Here is a 25,033-nt window from a genome sequence, read left to right on the forward strand (position 1 = left end):
GGGACCGGGTTCTCCACTACGCCATGCCTATGCGCTTTTCATACCATTTTATAGCCTTTCCTTGAGTGTTTTAACATTAGTAAACTTCAACAAATAAAAAGATTAAATGAGGCAGATTCTACTGTATAAAATCCAGGGTTATCTTTAAGTTTCCACATGCAAAAATACCCAAACAAAACCCCCAAACCAAAGACTGACTGAATTTAAATGTTTATCCCAAAAATAAACATGCAAGGATGAAGATTATTTTAGCCATTTTGAACAAAGCCAAGTTCTATCTGATGGTCCACCTTCTCTGAAAGTGACTTAATAGTCCATAAATTTTAAAAACATACTTTCTAGTGTTTAGTAAGTATAATTTGTGGCAATAATTCTTATTTTCTATAACAGAGGCACAGGTTTAGAATTTTTTGAAAGATAATACTTGATGTTTTAACTCTTATCAGCATAAATTAGTGTCTGTAAAAATAGCTAGTAGTACTAATTCACAAGTAGAGTTAATGTACATAGAAACCCTATGAAAATATAAACCGGAGGAAATCTAGTACAGTTCTAAGGCTTCTAAAAGTAAAACACACTTCAGATTTAACAGAACTTAAAAAAAAATTGCTTAAACATATGAATTTAAGACTTTACTTTATTCAGCAAAATCATTTATTTACAGTGGGGAATGCTGGTTTGATTTCGTCAATAAAGAAACAAAAGTCCAACAGAGACAGTACTGCACTGCAGGTGCTTCTGTAGCAGGCGACCACCTGTTATCCTTACCTGTTCTCAGGAACACCAAGGGCCACAGTGCCACAAGGACACTGCTGTAACAACACACCACACACAGGCCAGCAAAACCCTGGGAATTTTGTAATGCAATTACCAACTTTTTCTTTTTTTATAAATGTATAAAAAAACAAAAAGTCAGCAAAACCAGCATTATGACGTAGTAAACAGTGGTCAGTGAACACCTTACCAGACCAGCTAGTCACCAAGTGACCTGCTCTTAGCAGACCACCAAACAGTACAGAATCCCAAAGGTGAAAAATACACCACTTCTAGAAGACAGCAATGATCTGATAAGGATTCGATGTCATGGAGGAAAAGGGGGAAAATAAAGGGATTGCAGAGCATAGCCCCTATTAGAACAAGCTAACTTTCCAGATTTTCCAAATTAAAAAAAAAAAAAGAAAAAAACAAACAAAAACAAAAAACCACTTCAACATGAAGCTACAATACAAAGTTTTTCATTTTTCTTTGTAAAAAGTTCAGTTTGCCATTCAATCCTGGGTCTTTAATGAGAAGGACAGCTTTGGCCTGGACTTCCCCTTGCCCAGGATAATTTTTTGTTCTTCTTTTTGTTGACGCTGTCGCTCTTGTTCTAGTTTCATCCTTTCCTCATGAATCTTTCTTTGTTCTTCAACAATTCTCAACTGTTCTTCAGCCTGAAAGTTAAAAGAATGAGATCTGTCATTATTCCCTTCTCTCAGGATCTTTTGGCTACCAAGTGATAACCTACAAAAACATAAAGAGATCAGTAGAGGAAAAAATAATTGAGAAAAGAATTCTTTACTTATAATTACCCCTACATATTTTCTCTATTTCAAGTTTATGAATAATGAATTTTATGGACTTCACGTGTTGAGCATAGACTTGATTCTATCTTTATATTATCAAGATTAACAGTTATCTAAAGCAAAGACACAGACTTAATCCCAGAGTATTTTATCTACCCAATTACTATATTTATAATATAATTAGACATACATAAGCCTTGTAGTTAAACATTCCCACTGTGCCTCTATACTGTATACTCAATAAGTAACCAAGAATTTACCCGGGTGTAGTGGCGCATGTCTGTGATCCCAGTACTCAGGAGGCAAAGGCAGGTGGACCTCTGAATTCAAGGTGAGCCTGGTTTACAGAGTGAGTACCAGGATAGCCAGGGCTACACATAGAAACCCTGTCTCAGAAAATTAAAAATGAATTTTTCTAAGACCCAATTTCTTGGAGAGAAAAAAAGTAGCAAACGTTTAGACCTAACTGATTATAAAATGCTATCTAATTTCACATCAGCTACAGTGTCAAGGCCTGAGGCCCCTTTAACACCTTCAATCTTAGGCAGCTGACTAACTTCCTCTCCAGAGGAGACAGCCCTTGGTACCATGAAAAGTAAAGCTATTCTCACAACTCCTTCATCAGGACTTTCCTCCTAACTTTCCAAAGGCCACTTTCACCGCCTCAATTCTCACGGGTCATCTTTGCCCTTCTCCTAAAGGACATTAGTCATCAATTAGCTGATGACTCTGGACATGAGAATGGGAATAGCACCCAGAGGGTAGACAGGACAATGCATGACAGCAGAGAACCATCCACCCTCAACCTCCTCCGTGTCAGGAGTAAGAGAGGCCGCTTTAACCCTTCCATGTCTCCATCCGTCACCACAGTCTCCCACATTTGCTCCGACTTTGACCTAAACATGCACTTTGTCCTAAGAGCTGCCTTCCCATTCAAAGCTACATTTGAAGTCACTGCTTCTGCCTTATTTTACTTAAAACTTAAGACGGTAATCAACAATAAATCCAGTGATATCCCATTTTTTGAATACAACTTTGTTTCCTCCTGTCTCTAACGTCCTCTTCCACATATTCACACAAACAGTTAACACTCTACCCATCACCCCGTCTCTGGTCTCCTTTCATTGTTTTTTAAAGTAAAATGCAATGTGGCTAGGCTGGAGGCCTTTGGCAAAGATGAGAAAGGTAATGGACTATTATTAATGTTATAGGACACAAAATGTGAAATTATATCATATGGGTTATCAAAATGGACAACTCTTGGGACAGAAAGGCAGACAGGTGGTGGTACAGCCCAGAGCCCTGCAAGCTCGGCTCCAAGAGGGAAGTGGGAGGGACTGAGTAGCACCCTGGCAGTGGGCCAGGTAAAAACTCCAGAGCACTGAGGCCACCCCATTCTGTCTTCTTTCTAAGCAACCTTTGCAGCAGCCTGGTAAAAATGTACTAACGAGATCCAACAGCACTCCAAACTCTACAGGTTTTAGATTTAAATTATTCTCCCCTTTCTGAAAATAAGTACATCATTTCTAAGGGCCAAGTTCTTTTGTTCCCTTTTCTAATCTTAAAAATCATGTATTTATTTATTTAGTGGATGGAGGAACACACCAGCATGATTGTAGAAGCCAGAAGACAACTTAAAGGAGTCAGGTTTTTCTTTCCATCATGTCGGTTCTGGAGATGGACAAACTCAGGCCATCAGTCTTGAGGCAAGCACCTTTACCCACTGAGCCAACTTCTGGCCACTTTTTTTTTTTTTTTTTTTTCTATTTACTTGAGAGTCTCACACCATAGCAGAGCCTGACCTCAAACTCAGGTAGTCTGCTGGGAGTACTCCTAAGCTCTGTGCCGCCCTGTTCTCCCCCTGAAACAGTCCATCAGCTGCTCACGACCACGCTGTCTGGTCTTTTACTCTCTCTTCAGCTTTTAGAATATTTTCAAGTCTGCTGTCACCACACCTGGTAAAGGTTACACACTCCATGTACACCTAAACTGGTAGACTGTTCCCACTGTGCACTGTACTAAGACACCTCTCCCTTGCCTTCAAATTTCCAGTATTTCTACGGAAAAAGAAAATTCCAGCTGAACTTCCAAAATGACTGTGCCCTGCAAGCGGTGAGACTACCACGAAAATCCTGCCCACACAAGAAATCATTCAAACTGCCATCTTCTCTAGCCTTACTAATGATCACAACACAGAAAGAATGATGGGCCTGGGGCTGGCGAGAGGCTCCACGGATTAAAAACCCTTGATAAGGACTGCAATTCAGATCATCTGAACCCACACATAAATGCCAAGCAGGTGTGGAGGCAATCGCTGCTGCAAGCTGCCTAGCTTGAATAGGTGAAAATCGGTGAGCTCCTGGTTCACTGAGTGAAGTCAAGAGATTGAGAGGACATTCCATGTTAACTTGACCTTTACATGTGTACAAGCCTGCACGCGCGCACACACACTTATCACCCTTAAAACCATAAGCCAGCCGTGTGGCAGTAGTACACGCCTTTAATCCCAGCATTTGTGAGGCGGAGGCAGGTGGATCTTAAGTTTGAGGCCAGCCTGGTCTACCAAAATGAGTCTCTCAGGGCAACCAGGGCTACACAGAGAAACCCTATCTCGAACACACACACACACACACACACACACACACACACACACACACGCACACGCACACGCACACGCACACGCACACGCACACGCGCACACACACACACACACACACACACACACACACACACAAAAAAAAAAAAAAAAAAAAAAAAACAGACAAAAAACTTTATGCCAAACTTACACAGCAAGCTCTTGTTTGACTAAGCCATCTTCCTGGACTCCCAGATTCATAGTTCTACGGGGCTATTTACTGTAACAGTTTGGAAAAGGAAGTGATGAAGGCTAAAGAGTCTATAAAGATCTGTAAAACAATACTGCATACTTATGAAAAAACAAAACAGGTGGCTGGAGAGGTGGCTTAGTTTAGAGCAGTGGCTACTTTTCAGAGGACCCAGGTTCAATTCCCAGCACCTACACGGTGACTCACAACCTATAAGTCTTCTGTTCTCCTTGAGCACTCAACCCATGTGGTGCACAGACATGCACTAAATACTCACACAAACAAACAGACTATTTTCAAAAGCAACAACAAACAGCTGGGGAGGAGGTTCTGGGGCCATGTGCTTGCTGTGCAAACACACGGGCCCGAGCCTCTCAAAAGCTAGCTTCAGTGACTGGCCCACATCCGGCGGGCGCCGTGAAGAGGAGCTAAAAGATCTCTGAAGCTCACTGGGCAGTCACAGACTATCTGAAATAGTTAGCACCAGGTTTACCAAGTGACCTTGTCTCAAAATGATAGGAAAGACTTACCTACACCCTGTGTCTACCTCTGGCTTTCATGTGTGCTCCGAGCATGCTCCCCACCCCCCCAAAAAAACAATATCCAGAGAAAGAAAAAAAAGGGCCAGTACACTCTGAAGCAGGACTCTTCAATATATATTAGGTGGAAAGGCAAACTAGCAAATAGTAAGCAGAGGGTCTTACTTCTGTGTGATCAGGGGAGAACAAAAACACAACATATTTATATATGCTTGAACATGCAGCTCAAGAACTCTGGAAAAACAAAACCATAACCGAATGTCTCCTTTGAAGGTGGAGGATGGGAAGCAGACAAATGAGGTAAGACAGGAAATTAGCTCTGCTTAATAACCAAACAAAACAAGACTTTAAATCCAGGAGCAAAAGTCTGCTTCAAATGCTGCACCAAGCTCAAGTCTCAGCTGCAGTTCACCCACAGTATACATAAGCTGCACTCAGGAACTGCTGCACTACAAGGGCTGCCCTGTCTCTGCTATAACCTAGTAATGGTTATATATAACCTCTAGCGCTAGAAGCAGACAGTGACAAGCCCTGACTTTTCAGTGAATTAGCACATAAGCCAAACAGGCGAAGGCCCTACCCATGCATCCATATTTGTTCTTTATGCCAGTGCAGCTAGCTTCACACTTCTTCACAAGTGGAATCCTCAAACACAAACTTCAGTGACCTCTCACTTTTAACACCCATGCTCCCCAGTGATGAAATCAGTTTGTCATCTAGTGTATCTGAACCTGGTGCCATGTCAATCCCTCACTTACTAGGTACTTTCCTAAGCCTTGACTTCCCTCCCCAGTTGAGGCCACTTGTCCCCTCCTTTTCTTGTGCCCTGTGTAATGAGAACTGGAGTATCTGCATGGGGAAGAGAAGAGCACCACAGTCACCTTATCCATAGGGTTATTCTGTGGACACCTGAGAGGCCAACAAGATTAGTGCCTACTACAGTGAGGTCAGTAAGACCACTGCTTCTGGCCATTATGTCTAGAACTCAGCATCTCATGCCTAGAGTGGCTGGTGAAAAGGAATCAGAAAACTACAAGGTCTTTCTCAGTGTAGGGCCTGGCTGCTCCATCTAGTTTACCAGAGCCCACTGCAACATAATTAGCATTCTCCTCCTTGGACTGTCTGAACGCTCTAACAATCAGAGGAAGAAAACACTTTATGGCAGCGACTGAAAGGACAAGGGGAAAATGGAGAACTGCACCAACAGACGCCATGCCACTGCTCAGATGTGGACTCCACTTTAAGCCCTCTAAGGCACAAAGCTTTGACTGGCTCTGCCACCACCTGTAATTCTAATGACTTAATTTATTTTCCTTCCTGGAACATATATACTAATGCAGACCTTATTTTTGACAAGGAGGAAATGTTTTAAAAGTAATTAGTGCCATGCACAGTAGGGCACACCTAGCACTTACAAGGTAGAGACAAGAGAATCATGAATGCAAGGTCATTCTCAGCTACTAGATCCTGCCTCAAAAACATACAAACTAAAGATGTTTTAAAATTCAATGTGTTGGTCAAACTTTATTATACTTTTCTCTTGTTTTCATGTACAAAATTTAAAGGAAAAAAAAAAGACAAAACAAAAAACACAAGTGGGTATTGGGTGACACATACTTATAATCCCAGTATTTAGGAAGCTGAGGTAAAACTGCAGAATTGCAAACTCAAAGCCAGCCTGCATACAAGGTAAGAAGACACAAGCATCCAAGTTATGCTAACTTTATCTTCCTGAGGAAAACATGTACCAAATCTATCTACTCTACAGAGTATCACTTATTATCATCTAAAGAAAATTTTATGTCCATTGCTTTTACTACCTTTTCTTCTCAATTTTAATTATTTATAAACTCCTAAATCATTTTCAAACTTCAATTTTAGATACTTGAGGATATTTTGTACTGCCTAAAATGAGGGTTAGGTGTTGGATTTAAGAAACACTGTCTCACAGCTTCAGGGTTTCCTTTTGATTTTATGTTCTAAAATTTCAAATTAAGGACTGGAGAAATGGCTCAGCAGTTAAGAGCACTTGCTTGTTACTCTTGTAGAGGACCAGGTTTGATTCCCAGCACCCACATGATGGTTCTCAACCCTTTATAAACATAAGTCAGTTCTGGGGAGGGAATCTAAATCCCTCTTTTGACTCCAGACACCAAGCACACATGCACACACAGACACATGCATACAAAAGATGAACAAATCTAAAGATTAAAAGATACAATTTCACATTTAAAAAGAAAAAAACTATACTACACACACACATGAATGAGGCTTTTGATCTTCTATGCCCCAAATTCTTTCTCTTGGGGGGACATTTTTGCATGTATTGTTCATTCATTTCCCTTTGAATGGCTGCAGTTTCCTTCAATGCCTAGAGCTCCCAGGCACTGGTTCCCTGGCACAATCATACTGAGAAGGTCTTCCCCTTCTTGCTCCCTCTATGCCCCACTCAGCAAGTTTATCAACCCTCTCTAAAGCATCTAACTGCTACTTTGTGGATATAAGCCCATCTTCTCACGTTTTGTTTCTGTTCAAGCCACTCTCTGCAATGTCAACACAGAGAGCAGTAGCCAAACATCTGCTTTTTATACTGTTTTCCCAAATACAGTAATATAAGGTCAAAAATCTTCCCTAACATACAAGGAACAACCCCTCACAGGAAACCCATCCCTCATGCTGATTTCCTAGTCACTTCACATTAAATTACTTACACATTGGGTGTCACCTCCTGAGATGTGTATTATAGCACTATTACCTATTCTAAGTACTGGAACATTTTAACCTATATATACTCACTCCTTAAAGGGTGCCCTGTGTTCTTTCCAACTGTAATTTCATGTGCCTACTATAAAGAAAATTTTTGAAAGAAAAAAAAAAAAACCACTGCAGACTGCATGTTTAAAGAAGTATACTGTGAAGGCAGGTCTTCAGTCAGCACCACCTGGGCAAAATCAAGACTGCTGGAAAGTCTTGAGCCTCTGGCAAGAATGAGACTGTTCCACTCCAGGGCTGGCTTGTGGACACAACACTGACTTTAAGGCCAGTATCATCAAATCTGTTCATCTTCCTTTTCAGTCCAGCCCTCCCTCAGACTATGAATGTCTTAGTCCCTTCCTGCAGGACAATGAAGACTGGGTACACGTAGAGAAGGATTTTACTTCTTAATTCAAGATGCTGGCCATCTAGTGAGTGGCCCCAACTACATAATAGCAAAGGACACACTGCACAGCATGGCAGCATTTACTATGAGAGAATAAGATGGACTCAACCTCAAGCCTTTCACAAGTGGTACAAAGCGGGAGCCCTCAAGGCCTAAGTACTTCTTAAGAGTTTCTACCTGCCAAGACCAGAGCCAATCTGTGAAGTGCTTCACTGAAAAGAAGCATTCAAACAATAGTCTCCAATGTAAATCACCATACTGGGACCCTCCCCATCACCTTTTCTAGACAATCTTCATTCCTGAGCAAGGCTGAGACAGCTAGGAACCTGTGTGTTACATGCGAAAAACTGTCTAGATGCCACACCTCCATTTTAGATCAAGTTCTTCTGTGTCTTTGCAAGACGCAATAGTTTTATGTCTATGAATGTTTGGTTAGCACAAATGTATGTGCGCCGTAAGTATTTGGTACCCAGAGCTCGAAGAGGGCTCTCCTAGGATTGTAGTGACAGAGAACTGGAAGCTGCCAGGAACCGAACCTAGATCTCTGCAAATGCAAGTGCTCTTAACCACCAAGCCAACTCTTCCAGGCCCTTCTGTGATTATCTCCTGCAATCTTAATAACCAAGTGTGCTAGCTCCTTTTAAATTGATTTTATTCTTCAGCCTCTTTGCTGTTTCATTATAGAGACTGAGAAGTCCTACACTTGATTAGAATCCCTGAGTCCTACCTTTCACACAGCTGCAGGGCAGAACTTGGCTGGCTATGGATCATATTCCCTCCACATTCAAATAACATGTTTTGTGCTTCTGGATGCTAAAGAAGCACCTGAAAATAATCCACATTCCTGCAGTTTTAATTATGTATTTAACGATGTATTTTCTGTCACGTGCCTCAACACCTTCCAGTTTCTGCCCAATTCCAAACCCATGATCACAAAGGAAGCTCAAAGCAAAACTTTATTCTGGAGCCTAAAAGTCTGAAGCAGTAGCAGGGCTCAGCTCCCTTGAATACCGCTGGCTTCAGGTGCCTCCACGGAATGCGTCTTCTGACCATATCAATCTTCCCTTTGAGACAAGGTCTCTCTCATACACAGTTCTGGATGTCCTGGAATGTGCTATGTACACCAGGCTAACCTCCACCGGTGCTGGGATTAAAGATGTACACCCCCATGCCTGGGGAAACAAACATTTTGAAATCTCATTCTGCTCTGTTCTTACTTGAGCTTCTCTGATTTATGTTATGAAGTTAAGAAAAATCTCCCTCTATCTTACTCTTAAAAGGACACATGTGATGATACACAAGAGATAAATGAGATTAAAGTCTCCTTCTCAAGACAACTCAATCATACCTGCGAAAGAGCACTCCTCATTTTTTTGACCATATAAAGCAACATCTGAAAATTCTAGGAACTGGGGGCAGGGGGAGTAAAGTGCTCAGTCTACTACACCAAGTGTACTTAAAAACAACAAAACCCCCTACAACAACCCCCCTACAATTTCCTTAGAACTCTTTTCAGAACTGTCTCTTCACTGCAAACTGTCCACTAATTTGTACTTAACTATACACCTTTTAACTGTCACACAGGGCATTTTTAATCTCTTAGTGATAAAACTCACATGTAAGTGGTGACCTATTTCAATATTATTATTTCAATATGTCAACTTGCACTTTGCACTGCCTTCACACCTTGAACACCCACCTACTCAAAATCCATCCTCCTCCTAATAATGACTCCTAGTTCCAGTGATCTGGAGATGGCTCAGGTGAATCTCTACACTGCATGGACACTAGGCAGGCCATAGGTGGAGGATGTGCTTTTTACTGCTAACTAGTCAGAACACATCCCTCCGCAGCAGTATCTAAATTCTACTGGTGGGAACATGCCTGTAACACTGCATATGGGAGGTAGAGTAGAAGGGTTACCAGGAGTACTAAGGAAGCCTGGACTACAAAGCCCAGACCCAACTCAAAATGACCAAAACCGAAACACAAGACTCTGCTTCCTTTTCATGATTCATATACTTCTGCACAATACTTGACATTTTCAAAGGCACAGCATACAAAACCTGGAGAAAACACCCTCAAAAATTAAGTGCTTCTTTAAAAAAAGTAAATGGGCTGGGCTCAGTGTGGTAAGGTACTGGCTGGCAGCATTAGGACTGGAGTCCAGATCTCTAGCATCCATGTAAAAGTGGGTCCTGTTGGGATGCATGCACCTGCAACTTGTGAACTCAAACAGTAAGAGTGGAGACAGGTGGATCCCAAGAGTTTTGGCCAGTCAGTCTGCTGAAATGCTAAGCTCTAGGTTCAGTGAAACTACATCTCAAAAAAAAAAAAAAAAAGAGTGAAAGTGACTGAGGGAAACACTGGACACATACTTGGGGCTCCCCCATGTGTGTGCACACACAGGCCAGCACATGTGCATACACATCACAAACACAACAAAGAGGAAACTAAAATTCTGCACTAGTAATTCTTCAACTATTTTAAGGCACTTGGTTGTCAATTCAAGTTTAAAAACTAGGAGTGTATCTTCTCAATGAAGCCAGGCCACATGTGGCTTATGTGATTTTACAATCAAATATGTATGTGTTAACTGTTCGGTCATCTTATAGAGAAACATATCTTGACACATCATTTGGAACAGATATGAGCAAGAGCTATGCACAGAGTTAACAAGGACCTTCACACACTCTCGCTGACCCGATCTTCCTTGTCAGTCCGCACTCAGCTCCGTGTTTAGCTGTTATCCTAACAGGGCCACTGTAGTGAGTGAGCTGGCTTTCTTTACATGGCCATAAAAACGGAATGTAGCATTCACCCTTCTAAACCACGTATACACTGAAGAAAGGTATAAAGTTATACTTGGAAATACTAACTAAAGATAACTATTTTTAACACACTGACTTATAAGGTGAGTAAATGTCCACCTCTAATGGACAACAGTTTTTATCTGGCTATTTTGTTCATCATGTCTCCTGTTCAGAAGTTCTTGGTCTGTAAAAAAACTCCCCTGGCTGGACAGCTGTCACTCTTAAGTGACTGTAAGAGAAAGTATGCTGTGCAAATGGAGTTTCACATGAGTAGATTGTATAAAATACATTTGCAGAAGCAGAGTATAAGGTACAAGGTCTACACAGATAGTTAAGCAGTTTCTGAAACTTGCTACTTCCAGTCCCGTGTGGACTCCTCAGGACCACACGGGAGTGCTTTCATCACACTGTGTCTTTCTCAACAAAGGTACTTCCTGAAGAATGGAAAACTAACTTGAACTGGACCTCAATGGGAGGGAAAAAAGGACTTCTACAGATGTTAGGACCTATTTTCCATTATATTACAGTAGCTATTTATCATGCCATATGTCAAGAATTCCGTATGTTTCGGGGCTCTTATCTGGAAGTTGGTATTTATCAACTCTCTGTTGCTATTCTTCGCGAACTGTAAGGAGCAGGCGCACCATGTCCTCAGGGCATCTCCTCTCCTGGCCTGTCTCTGTTCTCCAACACATCCTTCTTGCCATGCACCAAGTTCGCTCACCACTAGTATTTCCCCAGTGCCCCAGAGGCTCCATTCCACACACACGCCGTTCCCTAACTCACCTCAAGGCCTTGGCCATTTCATTTCTTCATACTCTCATGTGCCTTCTATCTGAGGCCTAATTCAAAGAGCCATCTCTTGGAAGGCCTTTGTACCCACTCAATCACAATTAGGTCAATTATACCCTAACATCCATACCACTTCAACATTCCTGTATTATTAACTTTTCTTGGAATCATCCAAGTCTCTACAATAAATACGTTAAATTATTTACAAGAATATAATTCTTTATCTACTTTCTAAATGACTTTTGTCAACACAGATTTTGGTGCATGGTTACCTTTGGACACTCCTCAGGTAAAATGTCTCCTATTTCTTGTTTTCTACAGCTTATGAACAAACATATTCATTACAATATCCAGCACATACAACTGCTGGTTCAGCCAAGCAAGCACCACAGCACCTGGGCAAATTGTGGTGTCTACAACATACTATCGCTTCTCTTTCCCTCGTACTAGTCCTTAATTTGACTGAATTCCAATGTTTTATATCAGATTTCTCAGTAAACGAAGAGCAGCACTCAAACCAAAGAGCAAGGGAGAGGAACAACATCATCAGAAGAGCCATCGTCTGCATATACAATTAATCTTCTGACTCCCTCATAAAGGACATTCCACTTTCCACAAACAACATTTTCTTCAACACCAGCCATGTCTTAAGATCCCAACTTTACTGCAATGATCACAAATGGGATACATATATCCAGGCTTTTTTTTAAAAAAACAAAGCACTAGAGGGCTTACATAAAACTGACCTCATTTTTTTATAATTCATGTAATAGCATTTTACAAAGTAGAGGTGTGAGGAAACAGGATAAAAAACAAAAGCTGGCCATTAACCACTGCTTGAGAAATGTTCCTCTATATTGTGATCACCATCTTTCCGCCTCCACCCCCACAAAAAAGAAAAAACTGTATTCTTCATACGGGTAAACTAGTAACTGATATGGGTAGAGCCACACCAACGTGAGGAGTATCGAGGCACCCACAAGTCAAACCTAACGCAGCCAACCATCTGATCCTTTTACTGTGTGTGTCCTCACAGACCTAGTTCACAATCATATTCTCTTCTGAAAGGTTTGTCTATCACAAACTGTATTTACCTTTCAAAGTTCAATCTTCTGAACCTGAATTAGATTGTCTTTCTTCTACCTGCAGTGGGACATACACTTAACCCACCCATGCTCTAAGACCAACTACCCTTTGTGTTCCTCTGAGTAGTCAGTTTTTACGGAGAAATTGACACAACTTGCTCTTCCTCCTAAACAGCAAGTCTTAGCAGCAAATACTTTTCTTGGTCTTGATACTGCTACTGCAATCAAATCAGACTCTCTTAGACTCTCTCCCGGCTGTCTACGCGCACGGGTTACTGTCTGGGGTCTTGAACTACTAATAGTCATAGTCTCTCCTTATGTTGGCTGACTATATTTTTAATTGACCTATACCTTTTACAGCTCTATGATACAGTTAGTTTAGTCTCTGTACTTCTGTTTAGATTGTAAGTTAGAAATAAGAGATAAATGTGTGAGCTGCCATGGAGTACACCTGCAATTCCAGCATAGAGAAAGTAGAGGCAGGAGGATCAGGAATTCAAGGCCAGCCTAGGTTATACGAGACCTATGGTGGTAGTGAGGGAGGGGATCCGGGAGACTGCTCAAATGTAGAGTCTTCCTTCTGTCTAGGAACAGGGTGCTGCTGTGTCAGCTATCTGAAGAAGTTGGGTGTTCTGCCTTTTCCCTGGTGTTATTTCCAGGCCTAAGAAATGTGAGTACGGTCAAGACTAAAGACACTGCACACAAGAGAAAGTATATCTCCCCTAGGAAATGTTTTAAACCACTGAAAATTTTATAATTCTACCACTTTTACCTCAACCTCAAGATCCTTAAAGTAGCCTTGAGAATCTCCTCGAAGTCCAATTACTCAGCACAAATCCACACAATCTGGAAGACCCTGCATGATGCCTCCCAAATACACAGCACTCACCAGTTTGGCCTGTGCTTCTGCGATTTTCCGGTTATTTTCTTCTAATATCCGCTCCAGCTCCTCACGCTTTGCTCGCTCTTCCTCCTAAAGGGGAGGACATGTTACGACGTTAGAAAAATAAAGTGTTTAGCTCTACCAGCAAATATTTACTAATCTTCCTCTCAACTCTGTTGGATCTGACTTACAGGGCAGCTGTACAGCTACCTTTCTGTCTGACAAATGATAAACTGTGCAGCCACTAAAAAATTGGTTTCTAACACTAGATTTAAATCATCCCTCCCAGTCCAAAACAGCAACCGACTAAACCCTCCCTAATAGTCTCCTGGCAATTATTACTAATACTTTAATATCACACAAATCAACAAGGACAACTACAAAACTGGATAGTATTTACCAAATTAAAAATATATATAAAATATAAATAAAGTGAATATTTGTCTCACCAATTATGGATACCTACGTATTCTTTACCTATACTCCTTTAATCAGCATTAAAAGTTGAGTATTTACTGTCTTGTCCAGTGTCCTGCAGAGTGTGCTCCTCGGCTGCCATACGCGCCAGCTTCCTCTTTAAAATGATTTGTACTGTTAGCTTGGCAATACCTGCATCAGCAGCTCAACCATTTATAAAGAAACAACATACAAGGAAGGCTGAGCTGAGGAATGCAGATGTTTATGGTAAGAAGGAACAAAAAATGTAATTCATCATTCCTAAGGCAAACAATTAATAAGAAAAATACATTTACTGTTAGTGAAAAATACAAATTGTAATCCATACTAAGGACTGCTTCCATGGGGCATGGACTTAACATCAGATGTTGACAATCACTAAAGGCAGCTTATATTGTCATCTACAATCTGCACTGAAATTCAGGAATCCGGGGGATGCACAGTCAGGAAATAAAGTTCTGTCATTTTTTTCTTGGAGAATTTAATGAAGTTTTATAATGCAAACTATATGAAGATTGCTTGATGGGTTTGGGCAGTGTTCAGATCACAGCACACATACTCAAATGATTTTAGTATTTGGAAAGACTGTCAGAGGATTGTGTCCGTGTTAAAAAAATGTTAATATGAAACAAAAAGCAAATGAAGAGAAAAAAATCTTGCTATGATTAATAACTCGCTACAAGATAGCACAATTACTCCAAAAATATCTCCATTATTAAAGGCACTGATATAAATAAAAATACCATACACTGAATTTTAGTCTGTGAACCAACTACCAACAGATGGTCTATGTCGTTAGGACAGGACAAGGGGAGTGCACCGTACAAGCAAAGCTCACTAGAAAGCAGACTTAACACAACGTCAACTTGTCCACAGTAACGCCAGGATGAGAAATGACAGCAAGTCATGATTGAAGCCGAATAGTTATAAATTTATGTTCAAGAAAATGTAACTACAGATTTCCTGTGTCACACAATGGGATTCATTTGTTCATTATCAAACTGTGGATGGACACTCAGTGCTGTGCAGCAGTTTGCCTTGAGTGTTTCTGTGACTTTGGCCACACTTTACGATCCTGGAGTAATCAGTGCAAACAAGCCATAAAGCTTCAGTAGCAAATTACTGTCTCACAGAAAGACATTTTCAACTTCTGCTCCAGCTGCTGATAAAACAAATCATGTGTTTAGCTTGACTCCAGACAAGGACAACCTGTTCCTTCATAACTCTCTAGAGAAAAAAAGGAGTTGTTAGTAGGTACTTTAAAAAAAAAAAAGAAAGAAAAAAAAAAGGATGAACAATCTGGACATTTTTTCCTTAAAAGATTCCTTGAAACACATTACGAAAATGGAGGGCCTTATAATCAAAATGCTAGAATTAGTCCACTGTGTTGAAAGGATTTAGGGAGGGGATGAGGGAGAACAGAAGGAAAAAAAGAAGAGCGAGAAACCTATGTATCAAAAGCAGGTGCTGTCACTCAAGTCAGGCCCTGCTCTTTATCTGACCGAAGGCAAAAGCCTCTCACAGTCTAGGTAACAGAGAGGTAACAGGCGAGAAGATGCAACCGCGGGTGGATTTTTAGCCTTTTCCCTCTTCCACTCCCTGGCTTCCCCCTACCCTCCCAAAAAAGAATGTAGTCCTGCAGCCATGGCAAAAGTTTCAAACACTTCTCAAATACATAAGCCAGTTCCGTTAGGTAAAAAAAAAAATATCCTTGAATAAGTTTTAAGAAAGTAACTTTTAAGTACCAGTCAGCACTTCTGGCTAAAAAATTATCTTTCGCAGCCACGTATGTTTAGATGAGAAAGGACTAGGTAGTCGCATTCCATCTCGTTCTGGACTGAGCAGGAGGCACACCCGACACTGAAAGTTTTGCCATGGACTGTCTCTACTTTCCAAACGACCGAGCGTTACCTCTCTGGCTTTTTGTGCTGCAAGCTCAGCTTGTCTCTGTCGCTCGAGTTCTTCGAGCAACTGCTTTTCCATGATGCGTTTGGCCTCTTCCACCCTTCGGAGGACTTCTCGCTCAATTTCATCCTTCCTTTTCTCCAATTCTTCTTCTACCCTCTTTGCTACCAATTCTTCCACTCTTCGTGCTGTTTCTTCCTCAATGAGTTTTTCTTCTATTTCCTGCTGCCGACTAGCAAATAAAAGTAGAAAAGACAACATTTTAACCTAAGAATTAAAATTAATTTTAAGCCTACTTAGTGAGTATGATTCCTTATATCCATTAATAATTTTATAGCGGACTCTCACATCACATTCAGCAAAAACAGCAGTCAGGATAATAATACAGAAATACAAATGAATATGAAATCTTTAAGGGGGGCACATGCACTCTCAATACACCAAGCCGGTGTGTAACAAGAACCTAATTCATTAGGTTTATTTAGGAACTGTCAATATGAACAGGAATCTACTTCTGTTGCCCAGTTGGTGAGGCACTTAGTCACGCTGTCCAAGGCTGAGGTGCACAAGTGCATTCACCCCCTCCCTCCTCAAGTAAAGAACAGACAACGGCGCTGTTGGCTTTACTCTGGGTTCTGAACTTATCCTGTTGTGCCTTTTCCTCCTTTTATTTTTTAATAATTTATTTCTATTTTATGTGCATTGGTGTTTTGTCTGCATGTATGTCTGTGCAAAAGTGTGTCAGATCTTGGAGTTACAGACAGTTGTGAGCAGTCATGTGGGTGCTGGGAATTGAACCTGGGTCCACTGGAAGACAGCCAGTGCTCTTAACTGCTGAGCCATCTCTCCAGCTCCCCCTTTCCCTCCATTTAATATTTGATTTTATTTAAAAGCTGTTCTAGATTTGACAGGATAGAAAGTTAAAACTATATTGTATTATCAAGGCTGAACGAAGCATATTACTGTTCTCATTTTAATCTCATTGACACAATTAGCTTATTGACTGGAAACAAAATTTTGTCTAAGAACATTTATCAAAGTGCTACCACAGAGGGCTGGAGAGATGGCTCAGAGGTTAAGAGCACTGACTGCTCTTCCAGAGGTCCTGAGTTCAATTCCCAGCACCCACATGGTGGCTCACAACCATCTGTAATGAGATCTGGCACCCTCTTCTGTATACATAATATTATATATAAATAAATAAATCTTTAAAAAAAGTGCTACCACAAAAACCTTGCACGTTTTACAGCAATGACAGTCACTGGTCTCATACATCTATTTTCAAGTTGGCAGGAGGGAAAATCTAAAATGTTCTTCCATTTTATTTGGTTAAATGTTAAATGACAGTATTCTGGATAGACTACACTGGTTTTTAAATATTGGTACTAGAAAGTATTGATGTACATTTCACTCATAATACGTTTCTACCTAGCAGCAGACCAAGCATTATTTTCTGCAGAATGAATGAATTCAAAGGTTCTTAATGATGTATTTAAATCCAAAGAGGCCAATTTATTAATACTTCCTCCCAAACTATCAAATTAACAAAACCTGTAACTTTTATCTTTAGAATCTATTTGACATGCACATGTATGAGATGGTCAATCAACTGATTTGCTTAGTAAAGACCTTATAGTTTGGTGTGACCTTTAAGCACTCTAAGACATTTCAACTCAATTCCCACCCAAGGGCTTTCACTTCCAGCTCAATCTGTGTTTCCATTTCTACACTTATCCTTGACTTCTTTCTACCAAAACGGCAAAAGACAGGACAGTAATTTGGTTTTTCTCAAGGTTCTAGCTATTTCCAATGCTGTGAGGACTTGTCCGCATCTTTAATACTTCCTTCCCAACTACAATGTTCCAACAGTATAGAGAGCTTAAGACTCAACACATCCCTTTCTTTCCAAATTCCCATCAAATAAAGAGTAGGCCTTTGTCAACAGCCACTTAGTAAGACACAGCAGATAACTCCAAAGTGATGAACTTCCTACCATGAACATGGCAACACTGAACAGATAGCTCCATTCAATGGCAATTATATACAGAATGGTTTTCTACCCACCCAAAGGGAAATTTCCAGCTATTTTTTTTAGAAGAATCAGTTAGATACAGCAACACCCAAGAAACTCAGCATTTACATCTTCAAAAACTTAACTCTTAATTATCAGTGTCAGACAGAACAGAGTATTAAGCACAAAAGAGATAATGAGACTTCCTGTGAGTGAGTAGAAAGGGAGGGAAATAAGAAAAGACCCCAGGAAAGCTCATCAGTCAGCAGCAAAGCTCTCACGTGAGGTACCTGGTAAAGTGAAAGAGACTCATAGTACTCAGATTTGGGTCAGGCAGTCCAGCCATCGATATAGCAACAGCTAGCCAGCAGTGTCACCCACAGACTCAGACGGTAAGGGGAAATGAGCCAAACCAATCCATCTTTCTACTTACTACAGCCAGAGAAACCAGCCTTAACTGTCCGCTCTGGCAGTCTTCACCCCAGTGGTGACACCAGCCCAAGGGAAGATGACAGGAGTACAAGTGTCTAACTGCAGCTCAGGGTTTACAGCCTAAGAGGGAGAAGAGCACTGCAAAGTCCCAGCACAGCTGAGGCAGGGACTCCAGGACGAGACCCAGCCTGCCCGTATCATCTCCCTCTGCTCCTGGAGGAACAGCAGGGCAGCCCAGGATGCCTCCAATAGCCTTATTTATGCATCCTAAGTGAGGGGCAGGCAAGATCTGGGCACACGGCTGTACTATTACAAGCCTTACAGGAACATCATTTTGGTTGTTACTCTCAATACTATTAAAAAGGTTATCTTCAGGATCCAAGGACAATTTTTTAATCTGTTTCTACAATCTGTGGCAAAAACCTTAAGGCCCAACCATATCATCTTGTCCCCTTTCCACATACAATTCAGAAAACCAACAGACACATAGACAACTACTGATTTAAGCACCAGTACATCTTCCCTGATGGCCAAAGTTAACAGGAAACCAATAATAACACCATGGCCAACCCTTCCATTAAAAACAATGAACTTTCTTCAAGAGGGAACCAAATCACTTCTGGTCATCATCTTAAGAATCACACAGAACTCTCTCTCGGGTGAGTGCCAGGATGTCCTGCTTACAGGTTCCTGAGCCGTCCTGGGATAAAAGGCTCTAGCTTCTTAAATCGGAGCCTAAATACATGGGGGGGGGGGGGGGGGCAAGGGACACGGGACATGGCTCTATCTCGTTTGTCTCACTTTCTCTGCTGAGCCCACCATAACTGGTTACACAAACCAGGGAGGACGCGGTGAGGACACGGCTTGCTATACAAAGCTGATGCCATATTTTAAAACATCCATCCTTAAAACAAGGGAACGCGCTTCTTGGAACTTCTAGGAATTGCTTAGTAATTACTAGTAAACACTAATTACTTTATACCTAATAAAGTGCTAAACACAGGGCCACAGTGAATGCTGCAGTGAAGGAATGACCCTTTGACAGACCCTGAAGGTAATGGCCTTAAATCTCCTGCTACTCTGCAGTTTCTCCAGGACAAAGGTGAGCTAGGATGGGGACAGAACCAGTACCAAAGTGACTGAAAAAGTACACTCTCAGCAACTGCAGGTCTTTGTGCTCGCTCCACCACTGTCTTAAAGCTCCAGAAATACACAGCTCTGCAGAGCAAATTCAGTCATGAAGCTCTTTACCCTCACTATGAGCTCTATTTATTTTTCTAAGAATCACAGAATTCCAATTCATATTGGATACTCTTAGGCTCCTGATTTGTAATGCAGGTAACACTAAGATATAAAATCTCAGATGTCACTGCCTGGAGGAAGTTACTAGGCCAATGATATGACTTGCTACAGGTTGTTACAGCTACCTATTTTTTTTTCAGCAGTTAATACAACTTAAAAGAATACCTAAGGAATGTTAATATTGGTACAATTCAGGGATGAGGAATCACATGACATGGCTGGGACCCAAGCACAAGGAGATCTGATTCAATTTGGAGCCACGTAAATTAGCTCTTTTAAAATGTGAATAAATGTAAAGGCCTACCTTTTCATCATTTTTTGAATTATTGTAATGAATTAAAATAATTACCAGATTCCTTTCTAAGTTATTCAGCAGGCTGTGCCTGGAAGCATGTTAAGTTATACTCAGTAACATTTACTGACACACTCTACGGCCAAACACTAAGTACTTGATAGCATCTCCAATCTTCACAATAAAATGGACCTCCATTTCACATACACAGATGATTTAAGGCCTCAGATTTTAAAGAGGAAAGCAATCGGTCTCAATTATCAGAGACTTAACTGGTCTCCACGCGGCTAACCCCAGACCCCATGAAAACACACTGCACACCCATGTACTTTTAGCAGCATCTTGTTCCACCCTAGGCTTTTTACTGCAAATACACATTCCTGGGGGTTTTCAATCCTTGGAACCAACTGCTCATCTCTCTTTACACAGTCCCCAGGGCATTCTTTCTATTCCCCAGGTTTTAGAGACACAGTAAAGCCCTATCACCAACCTTAGTGAGCTCAGCTGAGTTATACACAACCAGACCCTAGGAGTGCCAAGTTGTAGTGATGGCACTCCAAACAACAGCCAGTGCGGCCCTCCCATGTCCTACTCTCAGCTGCACGCACCCTAGACACCGACCACTGCTATCGGTTCCTCTTCCACTCTAACTGCTCTCTCCCACTCCCTCTCCTGACCCTATCTACTGCTTAGTGTCCATCCTACAAAGCATCCTTTTCAACAATAAGAGGTCTTTTAAAGGGTGCCATTGCATTTCCCTTCTCAGAACTTCCTGATCCTAGATGAATTAAATCATACGCATACAAGAGCCCATCTATAATCCCCAGCCTCTATTCACCTCTCTAGTCACTCCTAGAGCCAACACCACCGTGAATTTACTTTAAGACTCCTTTCCATTCTGTTCTCTCGGGGATTCAGGAAGACAGCTTACTCCTTTGGTCCACATACACCCTATATGTAGCCTGACAGCCTTACCGCCTCCTACCCTCCACTCCTGGTGGTACACTACTGTATTATTACCTATCTTCTGTCTGAGCTAGATCAAGAGCTCAGAAGGAGCCAATCATTCATCTTTCTATCAACAGCACCTACCACAGCTCCTGGCACATATTAAAGGCTCAATAAATACTAGCAGCTAGCTCAATAAACAAGCTAACAGGCATCTGTAAACAGATCAACTACTTCCCTCACTCCCAAGGCTCCATCACCTATGTTTGGTGTACTCTCTGCAAGACTAGGACACACTAGAGAACTGTCTAATATACACAGAATTTAATATAAGGTGGCTGCCAGCCCTGTCCCTTCTCAAATGCCAATGGCACTTTGCGTGCTCTCAACCCAGAACCATAGCACAGCTCTATGCCCATCATTTCACCCTGGGTTGCCCATGTGGAGAGTACTAATGATTTTAACTAGCATATCAAGCTTCCTTTGCTTTCACATGGAGAATTACCTCAATTGTCACAGGTAACTTTCCTATGTCCTACTGGGAGTTGTCAGAACTACATCTTCAAGGCTCCCGGCTGGTTCCACACCCTAACAGGATTCCACGTGGCCAAGGTGCACTGAGACACAATCTGACAGCCCAAGGCAGTTCCACCTACAGCATTACCTCCCAAGGACTGCTTCTGGAAAAATCTGCCTAACACGAACTCACACGCAGAAAACAGAAACCCCTACACAAGCCCGCATACAAAATCTACCCAAAGTTCCTGCTTCCTAACACATGTCTTCACGAAGAACTCTGAAAAGATGACTGGCTAAACTCGGAGGACACACGCGTACGCTCAGCACTATGGTTCCACGTGGTTGGAGGGTGGGGGTGAGCACACCTTTTAAAAGTAGACGCGTCGTACACAAAGTTCACCCTGGCTGGATGATCCTCACCTACTTTTTTTTTTTTTTTTTTTTTTTACATCGAGAGGAGCCTGCCTCAAAACCACATGTTCTCTGCCCAATTTCAAGTTAAGTCCCCTGACGGTAACCGACTTCACTCTGCGTGAAAATTCGGTCCGGAGAACTGCAACAGCCCAACATTTAGGCGGGGAAGAGCAGGCTCAAGCATGCTCACTCAGAGGGGCTGAGGCCAGGACAGAAAAAGAAAAAAGAGGAGAGGGGACCGCGGCGACCCGGGCGTTGGCGGGAAGGTCTGTGCGTCCGTCTGTCCGCCTACGTCTCGGTCACGGAGGCGGAAGGACCCGCACTCAGGTGCCCTGCGCTCCAACGCCTCGGGCCCGGCGATGCGCGGCCCCGCCAACCTCCCGCCTCGCGCGCTCCTCCGCTCCGACTTCCGGGCCGGCGCTCCCGCCCCGCGGGCTTCTCCTCCCCCCACCCCGGTCCTCCGCGCTCCCCCCGCCCCGCCGCCGCCCCCACCGCCGCCGCCGCCCCCGCGCGTCCCCGCGCCTCCGGCCGCGCGCCGGCGGGCCCGCTCACATTTTTCGCTGCCGCTCGAACTCCGCCTTCTTCTCCTCCTCCTCCCGCTTCTGCTTCTCGTCCAGGCTGCTGCGCTTGCTCACCGTGCGCCCGAAGATGTCGATGCGGTCGGGCGGGGACGAGGCGCGCTCCCGCTCGCGCCGGGACGCCGCCGCGTTGGTGGAGCGCGAGCGCGAGCGCGACTCCCGCCGCCGGTTCCGTTTGCTCTCCCGGGACTTGGAGCGCTTCCGCACCCGCTCCTTGTCCCGCGAGCGCGAGCGCGAGCGGCTGCGCTTCTTGTTGTGCTTGGAGCTCTTGGTGTGCTTGGAGCGGGACGAGCTCCGGCTCCGCGACCGGCCCATCCTCGCGCCGCGCGGCGCCCGCCGCCTGTCACCCGCTGCCCGCCGCAGGCCGCCCTTCGCCGCCGGGAAGCTCGGCCCCCCGCCCACGGACCCTACGCCTCGCCCCTGAGCGCACCCGCCGCGCACACGGCCGCCGCCGCCGGAAAGGCCTAGCAGGCCCGGCCCGGAGTCCCTAAGATGGCAGCTGCGGCAAGCACCGGCCGCCTTGCCCACAATGCCCTGCGCCGAGCGTGCCTGCGTGGGCCCCGCCCCCCGGCGACGTCGCCGAGGCGGGCCTGCGAGTGCTGCCGAGCGCGCTCGGCTCCTTCCGCCACTGCGCGGTAAGCAAGAGCCGAGAGTTCCGGGCCACCCTCAGGTTTTTCCTCGACTACCACCTCAGCAAGATTCTCAAGGAAACTGAAGAGTTAGCGGTGGCGGCGCACGCCTTTTATCCCGGGCTGTGGTGGTGCACGCCTTTTATCCCGGACGGTGGTGGTGCACGCCTTTTATCCCGGACGGTGGTGGTGCACGCCTTTTATCCCGGCTGGTGGTGGTGCACGCCTTTTATCCGGACGGTGGTGGTGCACGCCTTTTATCCCGGACGGTGGTGGCGCACGCCTTTAATCCCAGCACTCAGGAGGCAGAGCCAGGCGGATCTCTCTGAGTTCGAGGCCAGCCTGGTTTACAGAGTGAGCTCCAGGAAAGGCACCAAAACTACACAGAGAAACCCTGTCTCGAAAAAAAGAAAGAAAATACTTACGATGAGCCTTGCCTGAAAGGCAGAATAAGGCCAGTGTAAGTGGGACACACGTGTTGTTTCCTTAGTCAACACTGAGAATTTACCCATTGCTACCCAATGTGGTGGGTGGTGTGGTACAAGCACATAATCGTTCCCCTCGGAAGGTGGAGGCCTGAGGATCAGCAGTTCAAGGTCAGCCTTGTCTATGTAGTAAATTAGAGGCCAGCTGGGGATACATACTTAATACACGTATTTATACACACGCATAAAGACTATGCATATATGCATAGCATATATATGCCAACCACAAAATTAGAGCAATTCCCGGAGGAGGCCCCAAATTATCCTCAGGATGTATGTGTTAGAGCTAATTAAATACTTTTAAGTTTTATTTAAAAGGTTACCTCACTGTGGATTTTCAAAAACTTCATGGCCAGCCAGGGTGCCATAGTGAGCTCCAGGCCTAGCCCCAGGGGGCTAGGGAAAGTAAAGACTTGTCTCTTGAGGGTGTTTTAGCTTTTGAGCTCTTCGACAAGATATCAATAACTCGTCATTTTATACCCAGAAGAAAGTTGTTTCCCACACTTTTGGAGGCTGAGAAGTACTCTGTTGAGTAGTGGTGGGTCTGCTTGGGCTTCCAACAGGAGACCATAGTGCTGTAGCCTTAGGAGGAGTGAAAGGACTTTAAAGACAAGCATTCCCCAGCAACACCTTAAGAACTAATCCCATTTTTGAAGCCAGAGCCCCCCACCCCGGGGGGGCTTAATCTCTTCCGAAAAGCCACCCTGGCCCCCCTCCTTCTTTTGGATTTTTGAGACACAGTTTCTCTCCGAAACAGTCCTGGCTGTCCTGAACTCCAGGCTGACCTCAAACTCAGAGCTCTGCCTGCCCCTGCCTCCTGAGTGCTGGGATTGAAGTGGGCTACGGTCCCACTTTTTTTTTTTAACCCACTGAGCTGTCCCCAAAGGACCACCTTTTTCTTTCTCTCTTTTTTTTTTTTTTATGAAGCATAAATATTGTAACAAAGGAGTTTGTGTACAGTGTTGAAAATTTACAACTCCTTGTTAAATTCACATTTGCACTTCACCTTTTTAAACAAACATTTATAATGATTATTTTATACAGATAAAGATATGTAAATACAACATCGAGTTAAGTGGTCCTTCAGCATTTTCCACTTAAATTTTTTTAACAGAAAAACAGATTATAATTCCAAAGTCCAGAGTTATTTGAAACTGGAAAATATTTTCTCTGTAGAAAATAGTAAAAATGATAACATTTCCCAATAATCCCTTTTAAGCCAAGTGATAGCTGAATTATACATATAAATATTGATTAGATTCTGGGATACAGAAGAAACTTATCTTCCTCTGTTCAGAGAACTATGTTTTACTTAAGTTGTGTAAGTGAGATTCAATCTTCCCGTTCACTGATTTACGGCAGACATTCTTCTATAGGCTAATCCATAATCTAAAAAGATT

The 25,033-nt window shown here is 43.1% G+C and overlaps 1 protein-coding gene across 3 annotated transcripts; it reads right to left on the reverse strand.

The window, feature by feature from the left end:
- Positions 1-619: 619 nt before the first annotated feature.
- Arglu1 (arginine and glutamate rich 1) lies at positions 620-23,042 on the reverse strand. 3 transcript variants are annotated; one of them, XM_059244325.1, is made up of 4 exons: positions 22,494-23,030; positions 16,030-16,255; positions 13,669-13,752; positions 620-1,433 (listed from the first exon to the last, which is right to left on the reverse strand). In XM_059244325.1, exons 1-4 carry the CDS (start codon positions 22,832-22,834, stop codon positions 1,269-1,271), a joined length of 816 nt encoding a protein of 271 aa, XP_059100308.1. In that variant the 5' UTR covers positions 22,835-23,030; the 3' UTR covers positions 620-1,268. The 3 variants fall into 3 exon arrangements, 2 of the variants coding, with proteins under 2 accessions (XP_059100308.1, XP_059100310.1); XR_009374850.1 differs by having other exon boundaries at positions 1,394-1,433; positions 13,669-14,236; positions 22,494-23,041; XM_059244327.1 differs by lacking the exon at positions 620-1,433 and adding an exon at positions 14,129-14,236 and having other exon boundaries at positions 22,494-23,042.
- Between the last annotated feature and the right edge of the window lie 1,991 nt (positions 23,043-25,033).

Source organism: Peromyscus eremicus, chromosome 17 (assembly GCF_949786415.1).
Source record: "Peromyscus eremicus chromosome 17, PerEre_H2_v1, whole genome shotgun sequence".
Taxonomy (NCBI): domain Eukaryota; kingdom Metazoa; phylum Chordata; class Mammalia; order Rodentia; family Cricetidae; genus Peromyscus; species Peromyscus eremicus.